The 19,959-nt window shown below is 37.4% G+C and overlaps 1 protein-coding gene across 4 annotated transcripts in view; it reads right to left on the reverse strand.

Moving 5' to 3' along the window:
• The window catches only part of ABCC4 (ATP binding cassette subfamily C member 4), a 142,144-nt gene that overhangs the window by 58,624 nt on the left and 63,561 nt on the right, over positions 1-19,959 (reverse strand). For all 4 annotated transcript variants that reach the window (XR_007201876.1, XM_048295785.1, XM_048295783.1 and 1 more), the window contains one exon: positions 3,171-3,250. Coding sequence is in view for 3 of the 4 variants with exons in the window: in XM_048295785.1 (XP_048151742.1) it covers positions 3,171-3,250 (80 nt within the window). In the remaining variant the exon portion in view is untranslated. The remainder of the gene's footprint in view (positions 1-3,170; positions 3,251-19,959) is intronic.

Genomic DNA, 19,959 nt, shown 5'->3' on the forward strand with positions numbered 1-19,959 from the left:
TCAACAGAAGATGTAAAAAATTAAACTCCTTCTGTTCAAGGAATTAATTTTCATCCAGTACAGCTGTCTAGACTAATAATGCTCATTATGGCTGTAGTGCAGTGTATAAATCTTATTAGGTACTCCAAAAAGAATATTATCAATTTTTAGCATTGCTTAGAAATCTGTATTCAATATAATTCCAAATCTCTTAAAACTAGTAGATTGCATTTAATTATTTATTTATCGGTATTTAAATTGGCTCATACTGTAGTTTTTGGGTGTCCAGTCACATTGTGTTTATTTGTGCTGAAATGACACACCCACTTGCCAATACAGTAAAAGGGTGGGATGCTTCACAATGATCCTAGCAGTAACTCTGAAAAACGACCACTTCTTCAATGCAAATCCACTCAAGAAAAGCTTCTACACACAAAGTAAGATGAACCAGTTACTGCATTGTTTATTAAGTTTCACTTGATTCCTCCTGACAACCATTTAAACAATGAATGTTGGGAAATGTCTCTCAAAGAATCAACAATAATGGCTGGGATCAGAGCTTTTATATCCAGCTAATACTGTTTTTAGAAAGGAGAAAATATTTCTTCCTGAAGGGATTATAAGAAGTGTTATAAAAGACACCTGCAAACAAAACAAGTGACAAAAGATCTCTATCATAATTGATAACAGTTATCCTTTGTAAAAATCCACGCTTCATCAGAAATAAATGTATCTTTGCTCTTGAATTTCAAAAGCATCCCCTAAGCAAGAAGCCTGCCAATCAAGAAGAGTAAGTTTTAGAAAACCTGCCAAGTAGGAAGTATTTTTTTCTTACGGATAGTAGTACATTATTAATCAACAGTAAGATCCTAAATTTTCTTTTCTGATGCAAAACAGAGCAGGAAAGCCTTGAAACACAGTGTCTTTTTAATAGTGTCCTGGACTTGTAAAATCTACTTTGTTTTTTTGGAGAGCAAAAACTTTTCACTTAAAAAACAAACTTCAGATTTTGACAAATAATTCAATAGCCAATTTAAAAGAAACACATAAATTAATCAAGATGAAGGGAGATGTTTACCAAATGTGGTTCACAGTAGGAAACTGCTTGAAAGAAGAAAACAATCACATCTAGAGAAGCAGCCTTCACTCTTTCGTTCCAGACCAGTTTAGCTTCGGAAAGCACACACTGCCTAAAGGATCTATACACTGGTCAATAACTAGGTTTTCCAACCTGCTGGTAGATCATTCAGTCCTCTGTACCATGTGCCATGCATGGGTAGACACTTCCTCAGCTTTCTTTTGAAGCAGATCGGTTTGTTCCATCAAAAGTAAGACAGTGCAATTCTCAAGACAGTTTGTTTCAGGGTCTGCTCCCAAAAGGAAGTATGGACAAGATCACACCAATTTTGGCTCCCTCTGCATTTGCAGACTTCTGTAACATTTTCCCAGCAAACTTTGCATCCTCAGACAACCCCCCACATGCCTTTAAACCACATGCCAGGGCATGCAAAACACCCACTCAGTTTCTTGCTATAAAACCACCATGCAAGTCATCTTGCAACACAGCCCTCACATTATTTTAAATGCGCAGAACTAAGGAAAATGGTTAATCATTTTATCTCAGGATCACAGGACCCAGAGGATGCTCTAGCCTTGAGTAGTACATAGTAAGAACACACACAGTGCAGTCTGCTGTAAAGGAGACACACTTAGGCACATACAAACCCCTCTGGTCCAATGGACAAGTGCACTGTGCAGGAGAGAGGGGTTTGACTTTGTGGATGCAAACCACATGCTAAGAAAAGAGGATAAGGACTGCAGGACAAACTGAACTTCCAGTCAAAAAGAAAGGCACATACGTATAGTCTCGAGAGAGCTGAAATAAAGTAAGGTATTTTGTCTAATAAGACAGTTAACGAGACTGAAGAAGACTTGGAATCTGTACAAACATGAATTGTTTTTATAGAAAAACTACACTGCACTTTCAAGAAGAATTTAAATTCAATTAAATTAAATAGCCATGAATTAAAAATCCTAATGTTCACTGTAAGCAATTCCCTAACTCACAAAAAAACCCTCAATTGCTGTAATTGGGTAAAATACACCACGTTCCTTTCTTCCCCAAAATGACACTTTAAAGTGGCACTGTAAAATTTGAAAAACAAAGCACACACCGCAATTTCAGCTACTTCAGTAAACTACAAAAAAGACTTTATCTTAATAGGTGTTTTCTCTTCTTGGAATAATTTCTTTTCCTATTTTCAAGAGTTCACCAAGAACAACACGATTAAACTGCTCAACCTGAAATGTCTTTGGTTTATTTTTAAATAAGTCAAAACAAGGTTTAGATCCTGAATAAGTTATCTTTAAGAGATGAAGAGAAGCTAGCAATAGCACCTTAAGAAACATTTCTGACTTCGGCATGACAGGTGTGATCCACTAAGTGGATCCAGATAATCCACTAAGTCTTTCTTTATCTAGCCTCGACAATTCTCTGTATTTTGTGATTCATGTTATTTTCATACAGCACAATCTTTTTTTTTTTCAGATTTATCCTCCTGCAATTTTTTAAGAGAAAGATTAATAGCAACTGCAACAGAAAAATTACCTTGATGTCATATATAATCCCTTATCATTTCATCATCATCAAAATCTCAATGCTTTGTCCATCTTTCTTTTCTGCAGCAATTTATTTCACTTGTTCCTATTAAGGTTATTATATTCACCCTATTACTACTAATCTTTTCTTTGTAAATAGCCACACCTATTTTAATCTGAAATGGTGTGGTAAGCATTGATTCTTTGTGGAAGTAGACATGTAATTAGGTTAATCTGTGCTATCTTTTCATGTGAGCTGATTGTTTCTTTACTATGGACATATTTCTTATAACAGCAATAAGCTTGCCAGATTGCTTGGAGGCAAATCAGGAGCAATTTACCAAGCATGTAGCTACTATGAGCTGAAATCTTGACATAATAGCAAGCTGTGTATAGCCACTCCTACCTGCCAGTTATTACTCATGTTAGCTTTTTACTGACACGTTAAATTTCAACCACACCTTTCTTTCACAAACAAGTACTTTCATTCAACTCAGCTACATCTGTGACAAATAGCTGATCTTCAGCAAAGCATACAGGAATCTAAATGCAGAATGCAGTGCACAAGTCTTTGACAGAAGCAACTGAATTACCTGCACAAAGTCCAAGAACGTCAGTGGAAGCAAATCATCCAAGTGGCCAATATCTTTGGAGAAACGATTTAAGATTCTTCCTATAGAAACAGGGTTGAGAAGAAAAAACAAAAGGAAAGTAAATATAATTCCTGAAAAGAACCATGTTTTACCATATCAAAAACAATTAAAAGGAAACAGCTGGACTCTAAAAATAAAAAGACAATTTTGGAAACCCCACGAGGGGAATATTCTGCAACCACTGCAATATATTTTGAAGAAGAATAGTTTTTTACAAATGCCTTCTACCCAAATATAAAACCTGTACTTAAACAGCTGGAAAAAAATTAAAATGGGTTGAAGATAATATTTCAACAAAATTTAACACGTGAAACACATATGCTTTATATGCTCAACATGTGCAGGTAAAGGTTTATAGTTCAGACAACTTAATGCAAGTTTCATCAAGCAACAACAGCCAGAATCTGTTCCTATCCTTGACTGAAACTCACTAGTGCATGCATGTCTCAGATAGATCATAGTTGATCTAACTGATCTTTTTCAGCATTTCTGTTCTCACCCCTCAACATTATACATGGAATCAAATTGCAAGTGTTTCTAAAATAAAATCTGAGACAGATTTGCATTCATGCAGTCTTACATTTGTACTTATTCAAAACCTAGACAATACTGATCATTATTAAAGCTAACAAAACTATTTTTAATCTGCTGTCAGTGAAGCATTTGCATTTCTCTATTTTCCCAAGTTCTACTTGAGTGAAAAAAATCAGTTATATCAAGACTTCTTTAATAATTAAAGTCACAGCACCGCCACCCATAAGTGGATTAGTATCTTTCTCTATTAATCAGTATCTCTACTCACCAGGAAAGAAATGAAATCAGGGGTGGGGATTTGGCCATTTCTAAGGTGTGTGGTGCCCATACATGTATTCACAATGCTTTTTTATCTGCATATATCTTGACTCAATTATACTTTTAACTGGTACAAACATATTAAGCGCACTGGCAACAAAAGACTTTTTTTTTTCTTTTCAAAGGAGCTCATTAAACTGAAAGCAGTTAAGTTTAAAGTTTCCACAGAGTGCACTGGAGACGTATTTTAGAGATAAGAGATACTGAAGTAAACTTCTGTAGCAACTACCATGCTAGTCTTCTGCTTACAGCTCTTTTTCATTCATTTCCTTTTTAAGGGAATTTCTGTTCCACACCAAACAATACAGAAAACAGCCTCTCCTCAGATCTGGGACGTGATTCCGAAGAGAGATACTGGTTGCAAAGAGCTTGTTCTGCAGTTCTTTAACTACCCAAGGCAGTTACTTAAGGCAGCCAACAGCAGAATTCATCCTGGTTTTAGGCTTTGCCCACAGAGAGGAAGGGTATACAGCAGCACAAGACTCAGAAAAATCTCTTTTGTTACTGGGAGTAGCACGTGGGCATGTTCCCTTTCACTTGTATTTGGGCAGATACATCAGAAGGAAGTCCAAGGCAATTTTTTTTTAAACTTTCTGTTTTCCATGGTTTTCTTACATGGAGACTGGTCAAAGAATGATCAAGCACATGCTGCATACATGCTGAAGCTAAGGCTTCTTAATATCCTTAAATATCACATCCTAGGTTATTTTCAAATGAACCAAGACTTCACTAGCAAAAAGAAAATCATTCAAAGAGGTTAAATGCTTCCTGTTAATAGGGCTTTCCTCAGCAGCGTGTCCAGGAAGGGCAGATAAAGGAAACTAGGTGTGAATAGCAGACTGGGCTCAGGGCATTAGAAATCTGTTCACAGCTTTGTCACTTGTCTTCTGAGTGACTTCACTTTATTTTACAGAGCAAGGAGCACAGCAAGGAGAGGTGACAGTGCTAAGCCCCACCATGAAAAGCTAACTCATGACAGAGACCCAGCAAAGACAAGCTGTACACAAGGGCAAAGGATTATTCCCATAGTGAGCAAACCCCACCTTAATTCAGCCTGTTATCGCCCTTTGTCTTTTAACCCAAGTAAGTTTTATTTGTAGTGATTTCAGATTTACATAAGAAGCCACTGCGCAAAGGCCATCGCCATGTGACACTGGCAGGAGGCAGCAAGGTCACTCAGGCTGGCTACTTTTCCATGGCCACAGCAAGGTCAGCCCAGTGCTGGCACCTCCAGGAATCAAGCAATGCCTGCACATTAAGAGTGACTGTGGCAATGCTCTCCTCCTCTTCCAGTGAAGTTCTTTGAGCAATGTGGTCATGAAAGAAAACTTAGCTCACCTAGGCTGTCCCCAGCAACCCCTGGTTTCACTGTCTCTTCCATGTTGCCACCAACTGCTCCAGTTCCCACAGGTAATCACGCTGCTAATTGATTGCCAAAACTGTATTTTTTTGCAACTGCCTTATGAAACTGTTAAGTATAACAATGTTTCTACAGCCTCTGTTTTGACAGCTCCGTGAGCTGCCACTAGGAAAGTGGAAATTAATCTGATGTTATCAATAAAACATGAAAACATCTTTTAATCTGCCTAATCCTCTTTAAAATGTAAATACAGTAATTCTGTAAAATGACATTGACTAAAATTTGAGTGAGCAAAAGAAATGGCACATGAAAATGACAAACCTTGAAAACTGGAACCTTTCACAGTCCACCTAATACAATTAAACAGTGGCAACATGAATCAGCTACTTCCCAAATAAACATTTAAGTGAATCTCTGGTAGCAGCACTTCATTTTTTTTGAATTTTCAAATTACTGAAAAATTAGTCTATTTAGTGTTTGCACACAGAAATTCTGGAAAATGACACCTGAAGTCATTAAGACCAGGAAAATCCTTTGCTTATTGCTAGGAGGTCTGTAACTCCCTCCTGTACTGTTTATCCAGTGACCATTAATGCTTTTCTACAGCTAAAGGCAAGAGACAAACCTACAAGCCTTAGCCTTCTTTTTGTCATTGCTGTTTTTCCATTCTATTACCTCACAGACATGCATGCATGCAAAGTAGAAGAGAAAATACAAGCCTGGAGATGTATTTCAGATCCTGTTCACACGGATGTAACTGAACTGGCATCTCATACAGCACATCCTACACAAAAGGAAGCTACAGTAACCCACTAAAGCAAGTAAGTTCCTTCACCATATAGCAGGGACAGCAATGCACCTCCAAGCCGAAGTGTTATGCTTTGGAAATATCCACAAGATGCCCCATAGCCATTACAGCATTGCATCCAAAGCAATTGCTTCATTTATAAGGATGTCTACAAGTACATGAGGTCTATTTCACAAGGTATGAAGAAACAACTGTTTCCACTTACTGGAAGCACAGTAAATCAGTGACGTGCTTATGCATTATTAAGCATGCAAGAGAAAACATTCCAGCTATAGAAGTTAAAGTACCTATTTGGAGTCAGGACTCCAAATGCTTACAGTTATGACTACTGTTTCTACTAGCACTTGCAAACCTAATTTTTGAGAATGGTTCTTCAGACTACAGAAACTGTTGCACCTGCTATTCAAGAAGGGCAGGAGCTGCACAACTTACCTACCCTCTCTACCTGAAAATTACGTTTTCTCTCCAAAACCTTTAAATCCTTCTCTCCTAAACTTACAGACTATCAATATTACCTTCCCACCATAGTTCATATTTCCAAAAACCCTGAACTCCTTAAGCAAGCATCTCTGAGATATAGATACATGCCAAGAAACAGTAATTCTTAGATCAGTCCAGTATATCCAAATCATAAAAATTTTTAAGCTCCCTTAATACCTATATCCTTTACTTATCCCACTGAGGGGCTACAAAGCAAAAAGAAACTACTACATCTAAAACTTGCAAGTCAAATTTCATGAAACCACTAACAAAAAGTCTTTCAAGAAATTAAGTATGCCAATGTTACAACAGCATCCCCATTGGTGAAGAGTATCTGCCATTTCAATCACTCAGGCGTCCACATGGTGTGCAGTGTTAGCAAGCCGCAAAAGGGGACGTGCTCTCTTCAGCAGTCTTATGTTTGTTTTTACATCAAATAACTTAATCAGAACACACACTGTTGTTAGATTTCTTCCGAAGTAATTAAATAACTATTCAATGCCAATTAATCACAGTTAAATAAGGGTCTGTCACCAAAGTGCTATGTACACATTTCAGACTATTTAATGGTCAAATACTTGGCAGTATCAAAGTTAAACAATGATTCATTAAACCTCCTCCCATACACAATAGGTAGGCTAAACTTGAAGTGAAAGAATCAAACCTCTTTTGTCCTCCATGAAAAAGACATCAAACCTCAGTATGTGATACTCTTTTCTTCCTTGCTCTGTAAACTGCTTTAATTGCATGAATCGGAATGTGTTCAGGTGCTACAAACCCACTTTGCTTCTGCAGGTGCCTACTGACACTTTGGAATAGATGTTCAAACCTATCATACAAATAATGAAAACACTTGACTGTGCCACACCATTTTAAAATGTTTATACATACTTTATCATGAAAGAAATATAATCCAAACTGAATCAACACTCAAGATGTAAACACCAGAAAAGGATTTTTTTTTTAAACAAGAAACTAGGATCCTCCACTATAACAGCCAAATGCCATCCATAGTATTCAATGTTGTGCAACCTAAATTCCAAGGACCCTAAGAGCAATAGTACATTATTTCTAAATGTATTTGGCATTTCTAGTATACTTTGTTGGCCAGGGTATTCACTGAAATATTTCTTTGTAACACAATAGAGTAGACACATTCATTTTCTATACCTTGCAATGAGTTTACAAAACCTTTATACCCACTTGCTTCATCACATATTGCAGAAATACTTTGTCACCACTTCTCCAGCTCACTGATTCGCCTCCTTGGAAAAGAAAAAGGGTTTAAGAAAAGGGCCTTCTACAGACAGAAAGATTTTGCCACTTGTGTGTGCATGTGTGTGTGCATGGGTCCACAGTCTTGGGATGTTTTTCCCTCAGATTAGGCTAATCCTCAGTGCAGGCAATTTTAATTGCATCACACTTTTTATTTCAATATGAAAATATTATTAATAAATACTGCTTTGCATAGTAGCCTCAACTCCTCCATAGCAATAGGCCTCAATATCCATATCCATGTACTGCATTTACCAGGGGAAAAAAAAAAAAATTCAAAATCTCTTAAACTACTCTGAAACAGTCAAACCAGAACACCCTCACCCCTCACTGCCCAGCCTCCATGAAGAGAAAGTAACAAATTAAACACTTTTATCTTCTGCTCCTCCCTGCAAACTTGCAGAAACCTGTGTAAAGGCTACCTGTAGTGGTAAGAATAGATTCAAGATGGTACTTAGTCATTTATGTGTAACTAAACATAAGCAACCCGACTAGGACTGAAGGTACAACAAGCCACAGAGATGCTCGCCTGGGCTAGGACAGACAACCTGTAACTTCAATGGATCCATGTCAGACAATCCCAAAGCACATACTGTGCAGCCACTAGCCCTGCTGAGCAAGCAGAAGCCCCTCACATTCCTCACTCCCCTGACACCATGGCACCACTGTGGTCACCACAGCTGGGTGCCACCGCTGCCTGCAACAGCCACGGCGCAGCGTGGGCTTCCTGACCCCAAAGAGAGGAATCATGCACTCCAGCAGTCCCCATTACAGCTTGGAAAACCAAAGTCCTTTTAAATGGACGCCTGGTAGCAAAATAATGCTCTCAAATGTGCATGTGGCAATAAAAGCACACTCAAAAAGCAGGAATAGAAGAAACGCTGTACAGAACCGTGTGCATTTAAACGCCCATCCATTTAACTGCATTGAACACGCTTCCCATTCTGTCCGTGGTACAAATTGGCGGCTCCCCACGTCTTGCTGTTAAACTGTGGCATTCAGCAACTGATAAGCCTTTACCCGTGCTCAGTTCACACACACCCCGAATAAAGAAAAAAAATTTAAAAAGTACTGCAACTACAAACTACAAGCAGCCTGCCGTTTCATCAAAGCAGTGACAAAGTGGATTGTCCATATCAAATGTTGGCAGGAAGCAGACATTACATCAACCTTGTAAAATACAACTATGAAATCAACAAAATAATTAAAGATGGATTACCGACTTTGAAAGGAATTGTAAGTTTGTAAAATATTTCTTCAGAAAGAAATCTGGAAATGCATCTCCTGCATAGCTGTCAATTACTGATCTACTCTGGCTTTTCTTCCATATTTCTACGAAGAAACGTCAAAAGGTCTGTTATCTTTTTTAATATATATTTAGCACCACATGTCCACACAAACTGCCATATACAGCATTGCTGTCTTCCCCACAGGCATCCTATAAATATAAATAAGAAATTCTACCCCATTTTTTTCTTTAGCAGCCTGAAACTGATAGGAATATTATCACTTTCTTAGACATTTGCAAATAGGCACAGTGGTGCTGGGCCAAAATATGCTGAGATCATAATATCCATTTATCTAAACTGCCAGCATGTAATGAATTCAGGTGGGATGCCTTCTATCCAAATTAATTTACTACTTGAAAAGGACTTTTTACACAAATGTTGTCAAACAAGAAAACAGTTAGGAGATGAGAAGAAAATGTGAACACTGTGTTTCATCTTATTTTTAAGTGTAGGATTTAAAGAAAGAATAACTATGACAAAGATAAGAACGGAAAACAGGCTTCTTTGGAAATGAATTTTTATTTTTACTGCTGATGGAGACATCTACATTACCTAGTATGAATACATTAATCCTAACTGTACAGTTGTTTCTGGAGCTTTCTAGTCCATACATACTATTGACTGGAATTACCCTGCTGTGGCAAACCTAAATAGGTCAATGCTCTAAACAATTTTTTTTAATCTCTTTGGTAATTTATGTGGTACAGTTGATTTTTCCTTTTTCCTAGGTGTACTCAGAAGAGCACATGTATTAACATCTGTTATCACCAGCCAAAGTCTCCTCACATAAGATACAATGCAGAAATTGTATCTAAAGTCTCCATTAAAAACAGAAGCACATAAAGGAAAAACCTCTTGATTGTGTGGAGGAAGGGGGGGAAGTGTAACTTTCCTTCTTTCTGAAATTGCTTTCTTGGCAAATCTCAAAATACCTTCTGCATCCTAACCGCCTTTCTGATTGTATCTCATCACCAATTAACTAAGTTGGTTACAATTCCAGATGTAACAGCATTGACAAAACAGAATTTAACTTTGGTGCTGTATTATACTTGCTAACAAAGTGATCCCTTTTAAAAAAGCATGCTACAGCTGGGGTAATATATGCATTAGCAATTTTCTAATTATTGATCCCTGCAGTAATACCTGTAATCAATTGTGAAAGGGATCTTCAAAAGCATTTAGAAGTACAAACTTCTGGCAATATATATATGTTTTATGCTAGAACCTGGGTCATAATTAGAAAGACAATGGAAGCTGACACTTGTACCGCCCCCAACCCCTGGAGTAATATCAATCTAATATGTAATCCTGTGATGAAGATTGCCAGAACAAAGTTCTAACCATTCTAGAAGCTAAGATCTGGATATCCTCTCTGTTTATTTTTAAACTCATTCACTGAAGCTATTTTAAGTTATCCTCAGTTTAATGAAAAAATTCTACATTTAAACATACTGAAACAAAAAAACTCACAACCTAAAATGAAGTCACCAAATCTAATGTACTGCCAAAATACAGCAGAACTTAATTTCTGCTCTATACTTCAACATAAGCAACATGATTTTCAAGTCCCATTTTTAAGAGACACGGTCCTACTGGACAAAAAAAAAGGCATTTCTACACAGGAGGGAGGTACAGGAGAGTTACAACTGGCCTCCTTACCCTTCCAGAAGGAAAAAAACTTAAAAATGGTAACCATTTGCACCTTCTTATCAATTGGCCTTTAAAAAGATGTCAAGTTATAAACTACTGACAAAATTATCTATTGATTTACATCACCTTTTTTCTTTTTCATATATAAAGTTACGTACTTCAGCTCCTCACCACAATGCAAAGCATCTGTATAATAGAAAATGTTATCTACAAAACGTAGTCTTATACTGACTTTCTACTAGCAAGATTATGAATTTAATTCTTCGCTAAAATATTTAACCACAACTGCACCCACTTTTGAAGAAGCACTTATACAGTCTAGTTCTTTGGGCTGAAAATATGTCCCAAGTGCTTTTTTCTGGAAGAGGGGCTTACAAAAAATTAAACAGAATACTACAAATCAGGATGGACTGAAATATCTGAAGAGTATTTTGTTACTGGAATATTTACATGGCATGACAAAAACAGCTATTAGAGCTACTTTCATATTTGGGAGCTATACATAAATATATATCAATGCAAGAATTAAAATAAAAATGGAAATATATATTACCTTCCTGGTAAGGTTTTTCCAACAACAAAAAGGAGTTTTCCTATGCTATTTATACCACCAAGACTTGATTCAGAATAGGCTCTAAATACTGCATTTCAGAAAATATTGGGGTGGATCTCCCATGAGCTCACAAATCTGCTCATATTTGTTGCTTTTATTACCATTCTATCTCCTAAAGATAATTCTCATAATAAGAATCCTAATTTCCAATGTTTCAATATTTTTCTCTTCTGCACCACCCCTTTTTTTTTAATTGGTGTTGAAGCTAGAGGGGCTCAATCATCACTCCAGTCTAAAATGACAATGAAGAAGTAGGACATTACTGAATATAAAGCATTTGACTCCTGAAATCTTAGCTGAAACTGCTATGTGGTTATCACTGCTATATGGTTATCATTCTAAAGACAAATAATATGCCATATTTTACCAATCTTATATATTCAGATCCCCATTCATCTTCTTCCTTTTTTTGGAACCATGAAAGAGAATTCTATAGGGACTGTTTCTTCTGTTTAGAAGGCTACAGGGACTGAATTCTATCGGGGTTGTCTTGGGACAAGGCCAAGACTTCCAGCCTCGATCTAGCCCACCCATTCTGAAGATAAAGCCTCTGGACAGGCCAAATAGCAGAGGCATTTCACGTCTTCGTATGACTCTGTAAACCCTTCTCTTCTGCTTGGCATGGTCCTTCAGTTTGATAATTCATTTTTCTTTAGCTTCAGTTTCTTTTTCTTTCTTCTTCTGGAATATGTGATTGTTTGGAAAGGAGGGATTCTCTCCAAAGTTCATTCATGATATACCTGTGTAATGATTCCTGAAATACATTTTCCTTTTTAACTACTCCTGCTACAAAAAAGCCACTGGGAATCAGAAAAATTTTATTAAAAAACCACATGGGTTTGGCTATCCAGAATGTGCAATGGATGACACTGGATAATTTTCAATGGATTTTTTTTCTGCCTCACATGCAGTATCACAGAACTCAAGAGAAATTCTGGTACAGCTATCAGAAAGCTCACTTACTCTGCTGTGCAAATAATCAAAGAATTCCCTTGGAAAATCTGCTCTGTGTTAAAGATACACCCCACACTCTCATGCCTCATGAAAATAAATATTTTGCTTCAATTTAGGACTTTTTAAACCACATGTTGCAGGAAAGTCACATAACATTTGGAAACAACTACATTCACAACTTAGGTACCATTCACAAAATAAGGTATCGGGAAACCTGTCACCCTGTTTATAAAGGTACAGCCAAGCCCAGGGGTCAGGACTTACAGGAGAGGCAAAGGTGGGGCAGAGATCCACTGGAATGTGTTACTTTTACCAGTCATGGAGAATACACTGAAGGTGGATCATCCACCTCTCCAGCAGGCCTGTTAATTCTCTACTACAGGCACTTCTGCTATAGGTCTCCTTCAGTCCCTGCTCTTGAAGCTAGTCACCCTTTGGAAAACTCAGTAGAAAGGCACTGGAAGAAGACAAATGGGTGAGTGCCTGAAGGCTACAGCAATCAGCATGGGAGGGACTAAAGCTGGAATTAAATCCTTTGGTTTTTTGGGGGGCCTACGTTAGGGCACAGAATGGATCCTTTCCAGAGGAGCAAGCTGGAGGGATAACTTCACTTACTCTTCTGTTTTGTGACTGGCACCAAATTCCACTTGCAAATCTTGCCTGAGAAACAACCAAAAATCTTTTGTCTCAGAAAAGCTGAAGACAACCACAACCCAAGAGTTTTATTCTAGGAAGAAGTACTGTCCAAAAGAATATACATATGGTCTGACACTGCATTTCCTTGGGCCATCGGCTTCTGGGAAAAAAAATATCACTATAAAGTAAACTCCTTTACAGCCTAAACTATAATTAACAACACTTGAATGAAATCAAATGAAAAAAAAACCCCAAATACAACCTCTACTGTATATTTTATTCATTACATTAAAAGGAAGACATTTTAATAGTAACATTATTAAACGCCAAGCATTTTGAACAAGTTATACTTCACTGCCTTTGACTCTACTGTACTCTTCTACTGGGCAACTATTAGAAAGCCTCATCTCAGAAACAAAAAAGAAAAATACACTAGGAATAAGCAGCTACAAATGAGAAGTACCTGCTGACCACACTAAAACATTAGTAGTGCATAAATCAAAACCAAAAAAACCTTTAATGTTTATGTATAAATATACCTTAAATAAATCCCCATTGATTTTTTTGACAGATAAACACTAGAGGTTAAATTATTTTAAAAACATACGCTTACATATATGTTGCTTAGAATTTTAAAAAAAAGCCTATAATTTCCTATTTTTCATGGCTTTTAAATAATAAGAAACTTAGAATGATAAATATGTTAACAGCAACATTCTTCACTTCTCTGTGAACATAGAAAAGAATTCACGCACATCAAGGAGGAAAAAAATTACTTGACTGAACCGTCATTCAAGCAGAAGTGAACACAGTTTGCAAACCCTTTTGGTTTTGTTCAGTTCAAAGACAGACTTCACTGTGAAACTCTGATTTACAGCTGTCCAGCAGTATGAACTCCTAAATAAATAAACACGCTAAAATGGAAGAGTGCTGCTCGCAACAAGGGACTCCTGAGAACATTGCCATTTGTTGCTTGCATGTCAGAAACACCCAGAAGAGGATTAATGTATCCGAAGCGGGAGGTGGAGACTCACTAGGACGCAGGCTGGACCATCATGTAGCCAGCAGCATGCCCTGCCCTGAAGAGTTTGTTGTGTCAGTTAAGAGAAACCAACACAATTGACTACAGAAGGAATAACGAGCTAAGGGAAGATGGAGCAGTAAGCTGGAACAGAAAGTTGCAGGACAAGATGATTTTTAAAGTACAGGAACACAAAGGGGTCACGGAATTAATGAGCTTTCCCCACCCATATGTTTAACTGCTGTGTACTGCAGTTACGATGCTACTGGTGCATCTCCAGACATGATTTCAAGATGAAAAAGTGCCAGCTTGTGGATGAACTTTAGTGCACAGTGAGCAGGAAGTTACAAAGATGTAAGCATGGAAGATAAACAAGCAAAAATGATGAGGGAGGGCATTAAAGACACTGGAATGTGCCAACAGCTCCATTTACCAGGTGCAGAAATAATAAAAGCTTTGCATGGGGAGAAGGCTAATGCTCAAACCAAGTACACTCCCCTCTACAACTCTGGTTAGACTCCCTCACAGTACACTGGGTAAGATTAAGAAAAAGTCTTCCCTCCATCTGGCCCTGGGGAGCAGCTGCAAGACAAACTGTCAAGAGACAAGCTGGTAGTCACAGTACTCACCAAACCTGGGGCGTCTGGATATTGAGAGAGCTTTGTGTACATATTGACGTGAATTTTTGCCCTGCTTGCATGTGTCCTCTCCTTCCCTTCCTCCCCAGCTTCATTCACTGCATATCCACTCCCCATTTCCTCTCCTCTCTCTTCCTTCAAAAACACTTCTTCCATTCTCCTTCACCATGGAATGGTACAAGCTCTAGGTAAAAATGTCATCCCACGCACAACCAAGGTCTAAAGCCCAACACAGCGAGACACAGGCTAGGAAGAGTGGAGGAGTTGGGGACAATGCAAGTGAGAACAGAAGGTGAACACAAAGTGATTGCAACACTCAAAACCAGGAAAGTGCCTGAAACGATGTTTTGGAAATGCAGAGTGACAAAAAGAGCCAGATAGGGGAATAATGACACGTGAACCATAAAGGCAACAGAAAGCATGTTTTACACTGAAAAACATGGGAAATCCAGCAAGTGAGAGATCAGGTTCTGAAACAGCTCCTAAACTAGAACTGTGGAAGTTAAAAAGCCAGTGCCACCTGAAGGAAGATGGCAAAGTGCAACCAGAACATAGTGCATAACCATAGGCACTGGACACATACAGACTACTCAAAAGGTTATACTCTGACAGACAAGGGAAAACTTACTATCTAATGAAAGAGATGTCTTTCAAAACATTCAGAGGATTTTAGTTCCTTCTTGCTTGAAACTGCTCTTACAGAAGCATATTTCACTCTGCTAACTAAAGAACTGCAGAGGGAACAGATGGTTGTGTCTCTTTAGTCCTTAGAGTATACTCTGATTAGTTTGCTTAATTTCATTCACACAGGGTCTTAAGATTTCACAAGACCAATTAAGATTTCAGGTAAAGGAATTACCAGTAAGAGTTTTCTTTCTTCCTTCAAAACACGCCTATCATCAGATCTTAACAGTTCACTTACTTACGCACTGATTTTGTTTTCCTGACACCCATTTTCACCACTCTCTGGTTTTGTTGCTGTTTTAAACCAGCAGCTTTTCTGAAAGTACATCAGACACATTAGGATGAAACAAGTTCCAGGACTGCAACAAACAGGACAACAAGAGGAGCCATGTAAAGACTACAACAAAAACACCTATCACTCAAGTATCCACACCCAATACATACACCACTATTAAATCCTCTCATGGACCTGAAGCACAACTTATATTTTGTAGTATGCATAAAAAATTTTGCAAATAATCACTGATCATAGTCTAACCCCAGACATTTTGGGAAAGGCTGTTTTAAAACAACAGCTTTGCCATTATTCTGCATTGAAAAAGACACCAAATTTCTGATAAGGCATGAATAAAATGGAAAAATAAAAATATAATAATGAAAGCAAATGACAGAAAAATACCTTGTGTTTTTGTTTCCCTCTTCCTAAAACAGCATAAGCACAGAACTTCATTCTGGATCAATTTGTGGATACATCGTTAAAACACTGAAACAAAACTACACCTCCAAGCAAAAAAATCACAAAAGGTAAAACTGTGTTAATAAACCAACCACTATTAAAATTACAGAGTATTAATTAGTAACAACTTAGCATAGCAGTTTATTTAATTAGAATATTTGGAGAACAAATGCTGGCTCTGATAGTTTTCAAAATGTAGCTTAACTTTAGAATGCATATGAAAAGCAACCAATAAACTTTTCATCACAGCTGAATGGTATTTACACCACCTCTTAATTTTCCGAATGTTTATTTTGTCCTTTTCCGACTCCAGGGAAGAAATCCTTAAATAGCAGTTCACATTCCTAATATGAACATTCAATTCCTAAATTTCTTAGTGGTCAACTATACAATGGTCATGCCTTCAGGAAGGGGTCAAACAAGTTTAAGTGCCTGGATCACTCTAAACCTTTTAGGACTTTCTGGGCAATTGGATGTTTGCTTTTTTTGGTTTTCTGAGAAAGGAAATTGAAATGCCTCTTGATATCAAGGTTTTGTAACCTTCCATAATCTGGTGTTTTTCTGTAAAACTGTCATATTACAGTTGGCATTCAAAACTCTGGGCTTATGAAACAAAAGTCTCTAGCATAGCACCTCCTAGAAGGTTCCTTACTTCAACAGGTACCACACTTATATACCTGCAGAAGTCTGTCCACAATGGACCACTTGGCATGATTAGGACCTAAATTAAGTCAAGACATCACAAGTTACCTGAACTAGAAATCCAAATAAATATTGGAAACAAATCCAACGTTGTAAAACTGCATCTCTCAAGTGTTGCCACTTGCATGGGTCACATTCTTTCCTTCTCAGTGCATTCAAACACCCGAAGGACCATTACGTTCAGAAAAGAGATCCTAGAAGAACTAAAAGTTCTGACACCAGACAAATTAAACTAGCTGTGAATCCCCTTGAGGAGGTATGAATCATCTCTGAGGTTTAAATTAGATTATCAACCAAGTGAAGCAGCATAGTAAATCTACAATAAAAGATGAATGCCTACAGGAATATAATTTTTGCCCCTAGTGGCAGATGCTTGAACTTTAAAGGATCTGAGACTAAGCTCTTTGTCTAAGCCTTCCTGACAGAAAACAACTGAAATAATGTTTTTGGTTGGTCCAACTTTGCTCCACATGCCACATGAAAACAGTATCTAAACCCTGTAAATGAAAGTATATTGTCACTTCTAAACCAATTGAGGATCAAACAATTTACAGAAACCAAGACTTATTTTGCTGACAATTAAGCTCTATCACCAAGACTCGAGATTCAATGAAATTTGACAATTGTGAAGGAAAAGGCTTTTGTCTGACTAAGTCTTAAGCATTGGAAGAATCAACAGAAAATCAGAAGACTGAATTAGATTGAAAAGCCTTTGAGGATAAAATTCACTAATTAAAACAACTGCCTTCCTTGCCCTGTTTCCTCTCTGAATTGCTTTGGTATCACAGCAGAAAGGCATACAGGAGGAGGAAAATTTGGTCTAAGGAGCAAGTGTTACATCCATCACACTTCCTCTTACACCAACAGCATTCTCTGTCTATCCTGCTGGTCAAGTTCCATTATGAAGAACCATCACCCCTTTAAAGGTGAGATGAAAGACAAGTATAAATCTATGCTTCACACCAAATCTGAGAGGTATGAAAGGTCTTTAAAGCCTTCTTCTTCCAAGCTGAAACCTTTTTTATTCATGACGTTTACTCTGTAGTAATTCAGATACAACCCAAAGCTACCGAAGTGCTGCAGGTCACTAGCTGGAAGAGTATTTTTGCATCTCCCCCTCAGAGAGTCAAAGAATGAACATATCCTTCTGTTTCTTCAAGACCCATAAAATCAAAGAGACATAGAATGGGGCCTGGGTTGGAGGGGACCTTAAGGACCACCTAGTTCCAACCCTCCTGCACTGGGCAGTGACACCTTCCATGCTCAGAGCCCCATCCAACATGGTTTGAACACATCCAGGGATAGGATATCCACAGGCTTGTCTGGACAACCTGTGCCTGTGCCTCACTACCCTCACAGCAAAGAATTTTTTCTTAATATGTAATGTAAATGTAATGTCTTTCAGTTGTACTAACTTGTTCTCCTTCTGCCCATTTAATTGAACAATATGTAAGATTTCTATTCAAAACATCTCCATGCTTATTTTAAAATTAATAACAAGTACTCAACAAGCATTTGAACATCTTGCATCTCAAGAAGTACAAACAACAGAGGCAGAGCACAAAGGTATTAACAAATTAAGCAGCGCTCACAGCACTACATTTTAAGCTAAAAACATCTCAGATCATTTCAGAAACTTGGGATTTTGCATTTCACGAAATGTTTGCGTCTCTATTAAAAGTACATCATAATATTGCTTTAGTATATGGCTAAGATGGGACAAAAATTAATTAAATCCTATTTTTCCACAAGAATGTTTCTATTTTTCAAGCAAACAAACGCTTCTGGACAGTGTCAGATTGGACATTTCCACTCTTGAACACTCAGCAGGTGAACAAAACCATCTCTATAAGCCCTCATAATCTTAGAGAAACACTTATTTCTGAAAAATCACTTCTAAACACTGTCCTTAAGCCTTTGGTAGTAGCTGAGCAACACTGGTTATTAAATTGAGGTGCAGCAGAGTTTATTTTTTCTTATCTGAATTAAAAAAATATATGTTAGGATTGTTTTTTCCATTTTTTTCTCTTGGGGATTTTGGGGGTTTAAATATAAGCAGCATTCAATGAATGGCTTCGAATTCAATATTAAATCATACTTGTAGCTTAATTATGGAAAAAGATCATTGTCACTACGTATTTGGAATATTAAAACTTGTCAGCTTTATAAAAACCTCAAGGCACTTTTTACTCTCAAATTCGGCTTTATTTTGAAAGCGCTCCTTAGATAAGATTTCTTAATATTAGAATAAGTCTAGCATAACTAGTTTCCTGTTGAAAATACTGAAGAAAAAATATTCTCTCTATATTGTTAGTTTAATAGAAAAAAAAGATGACACTACTAAAGCTAAAACCATTTATATTTCACAGTTCTGAGGCTTTAAATTTGCAGAGGTTTCTGCAGGTATCTTTTGTCTCAAAGCAGCATCCAATAGGTTTTTTTTTTTCCTCCAATGGTAATGGAATATTAGTTGACTAAAGGTAAGAAGTACTAACTCTTCCTTAAACCATTTCAATATTTTTTAGTCAGGAAATACTAGAAATATTCTGGAAAGCTAACTGTAATTGTTTACTTTTGGCTGGTTGTTGAGACAGGAGAGAGGAGAACTGTTCTTCTGAAAGGACACTGAGGAACTAATGAAGGGAGAAAGGGGAGAAGTATTATACTAACCTCAGGCAAAGCATATGGGGTTTTATACATACAACTATATTTAAAAGTAAATATTAAAAATACGGTTCATTTCTTTCTCTAAGTGGCACTTTCCAAATCCTAGATACCCATCCTTAAACACAGGCACTTAACTCTCTAAATGAAGACAGACACCGCCTCTTCTCTAAAGATCAGCATGACAGATTCTAAACAAAAAAATAAGTGCTCTGGAAGAAGAGAGGAAGAAGATAGTGCGAAGTTTACAGCTTTAAGCATTCATATTGAAAAGGAGAGAGGGGGGGGAAACCCAATACTGAGCAAATGCCCCTGGCATCTAATCACTTACTGTCCTCCTGGCATGTCCTAGAAAGGATGGGGCAGG

This window comes from Corvus hawaiiensis, chromosome 2 (genome assembly GCF_020740725.1).
Source record: "Corvus hawaiiensis isolate bCorHaw1 chromosome 2, bCorHaw1.pri.cur, whole genome shotgun sequence".
NCBI lineage: Eukaryota > Metazoa > Chordata > Aves > Passeriformes > Corvidae > Corvus > Corvus hawaiiensis.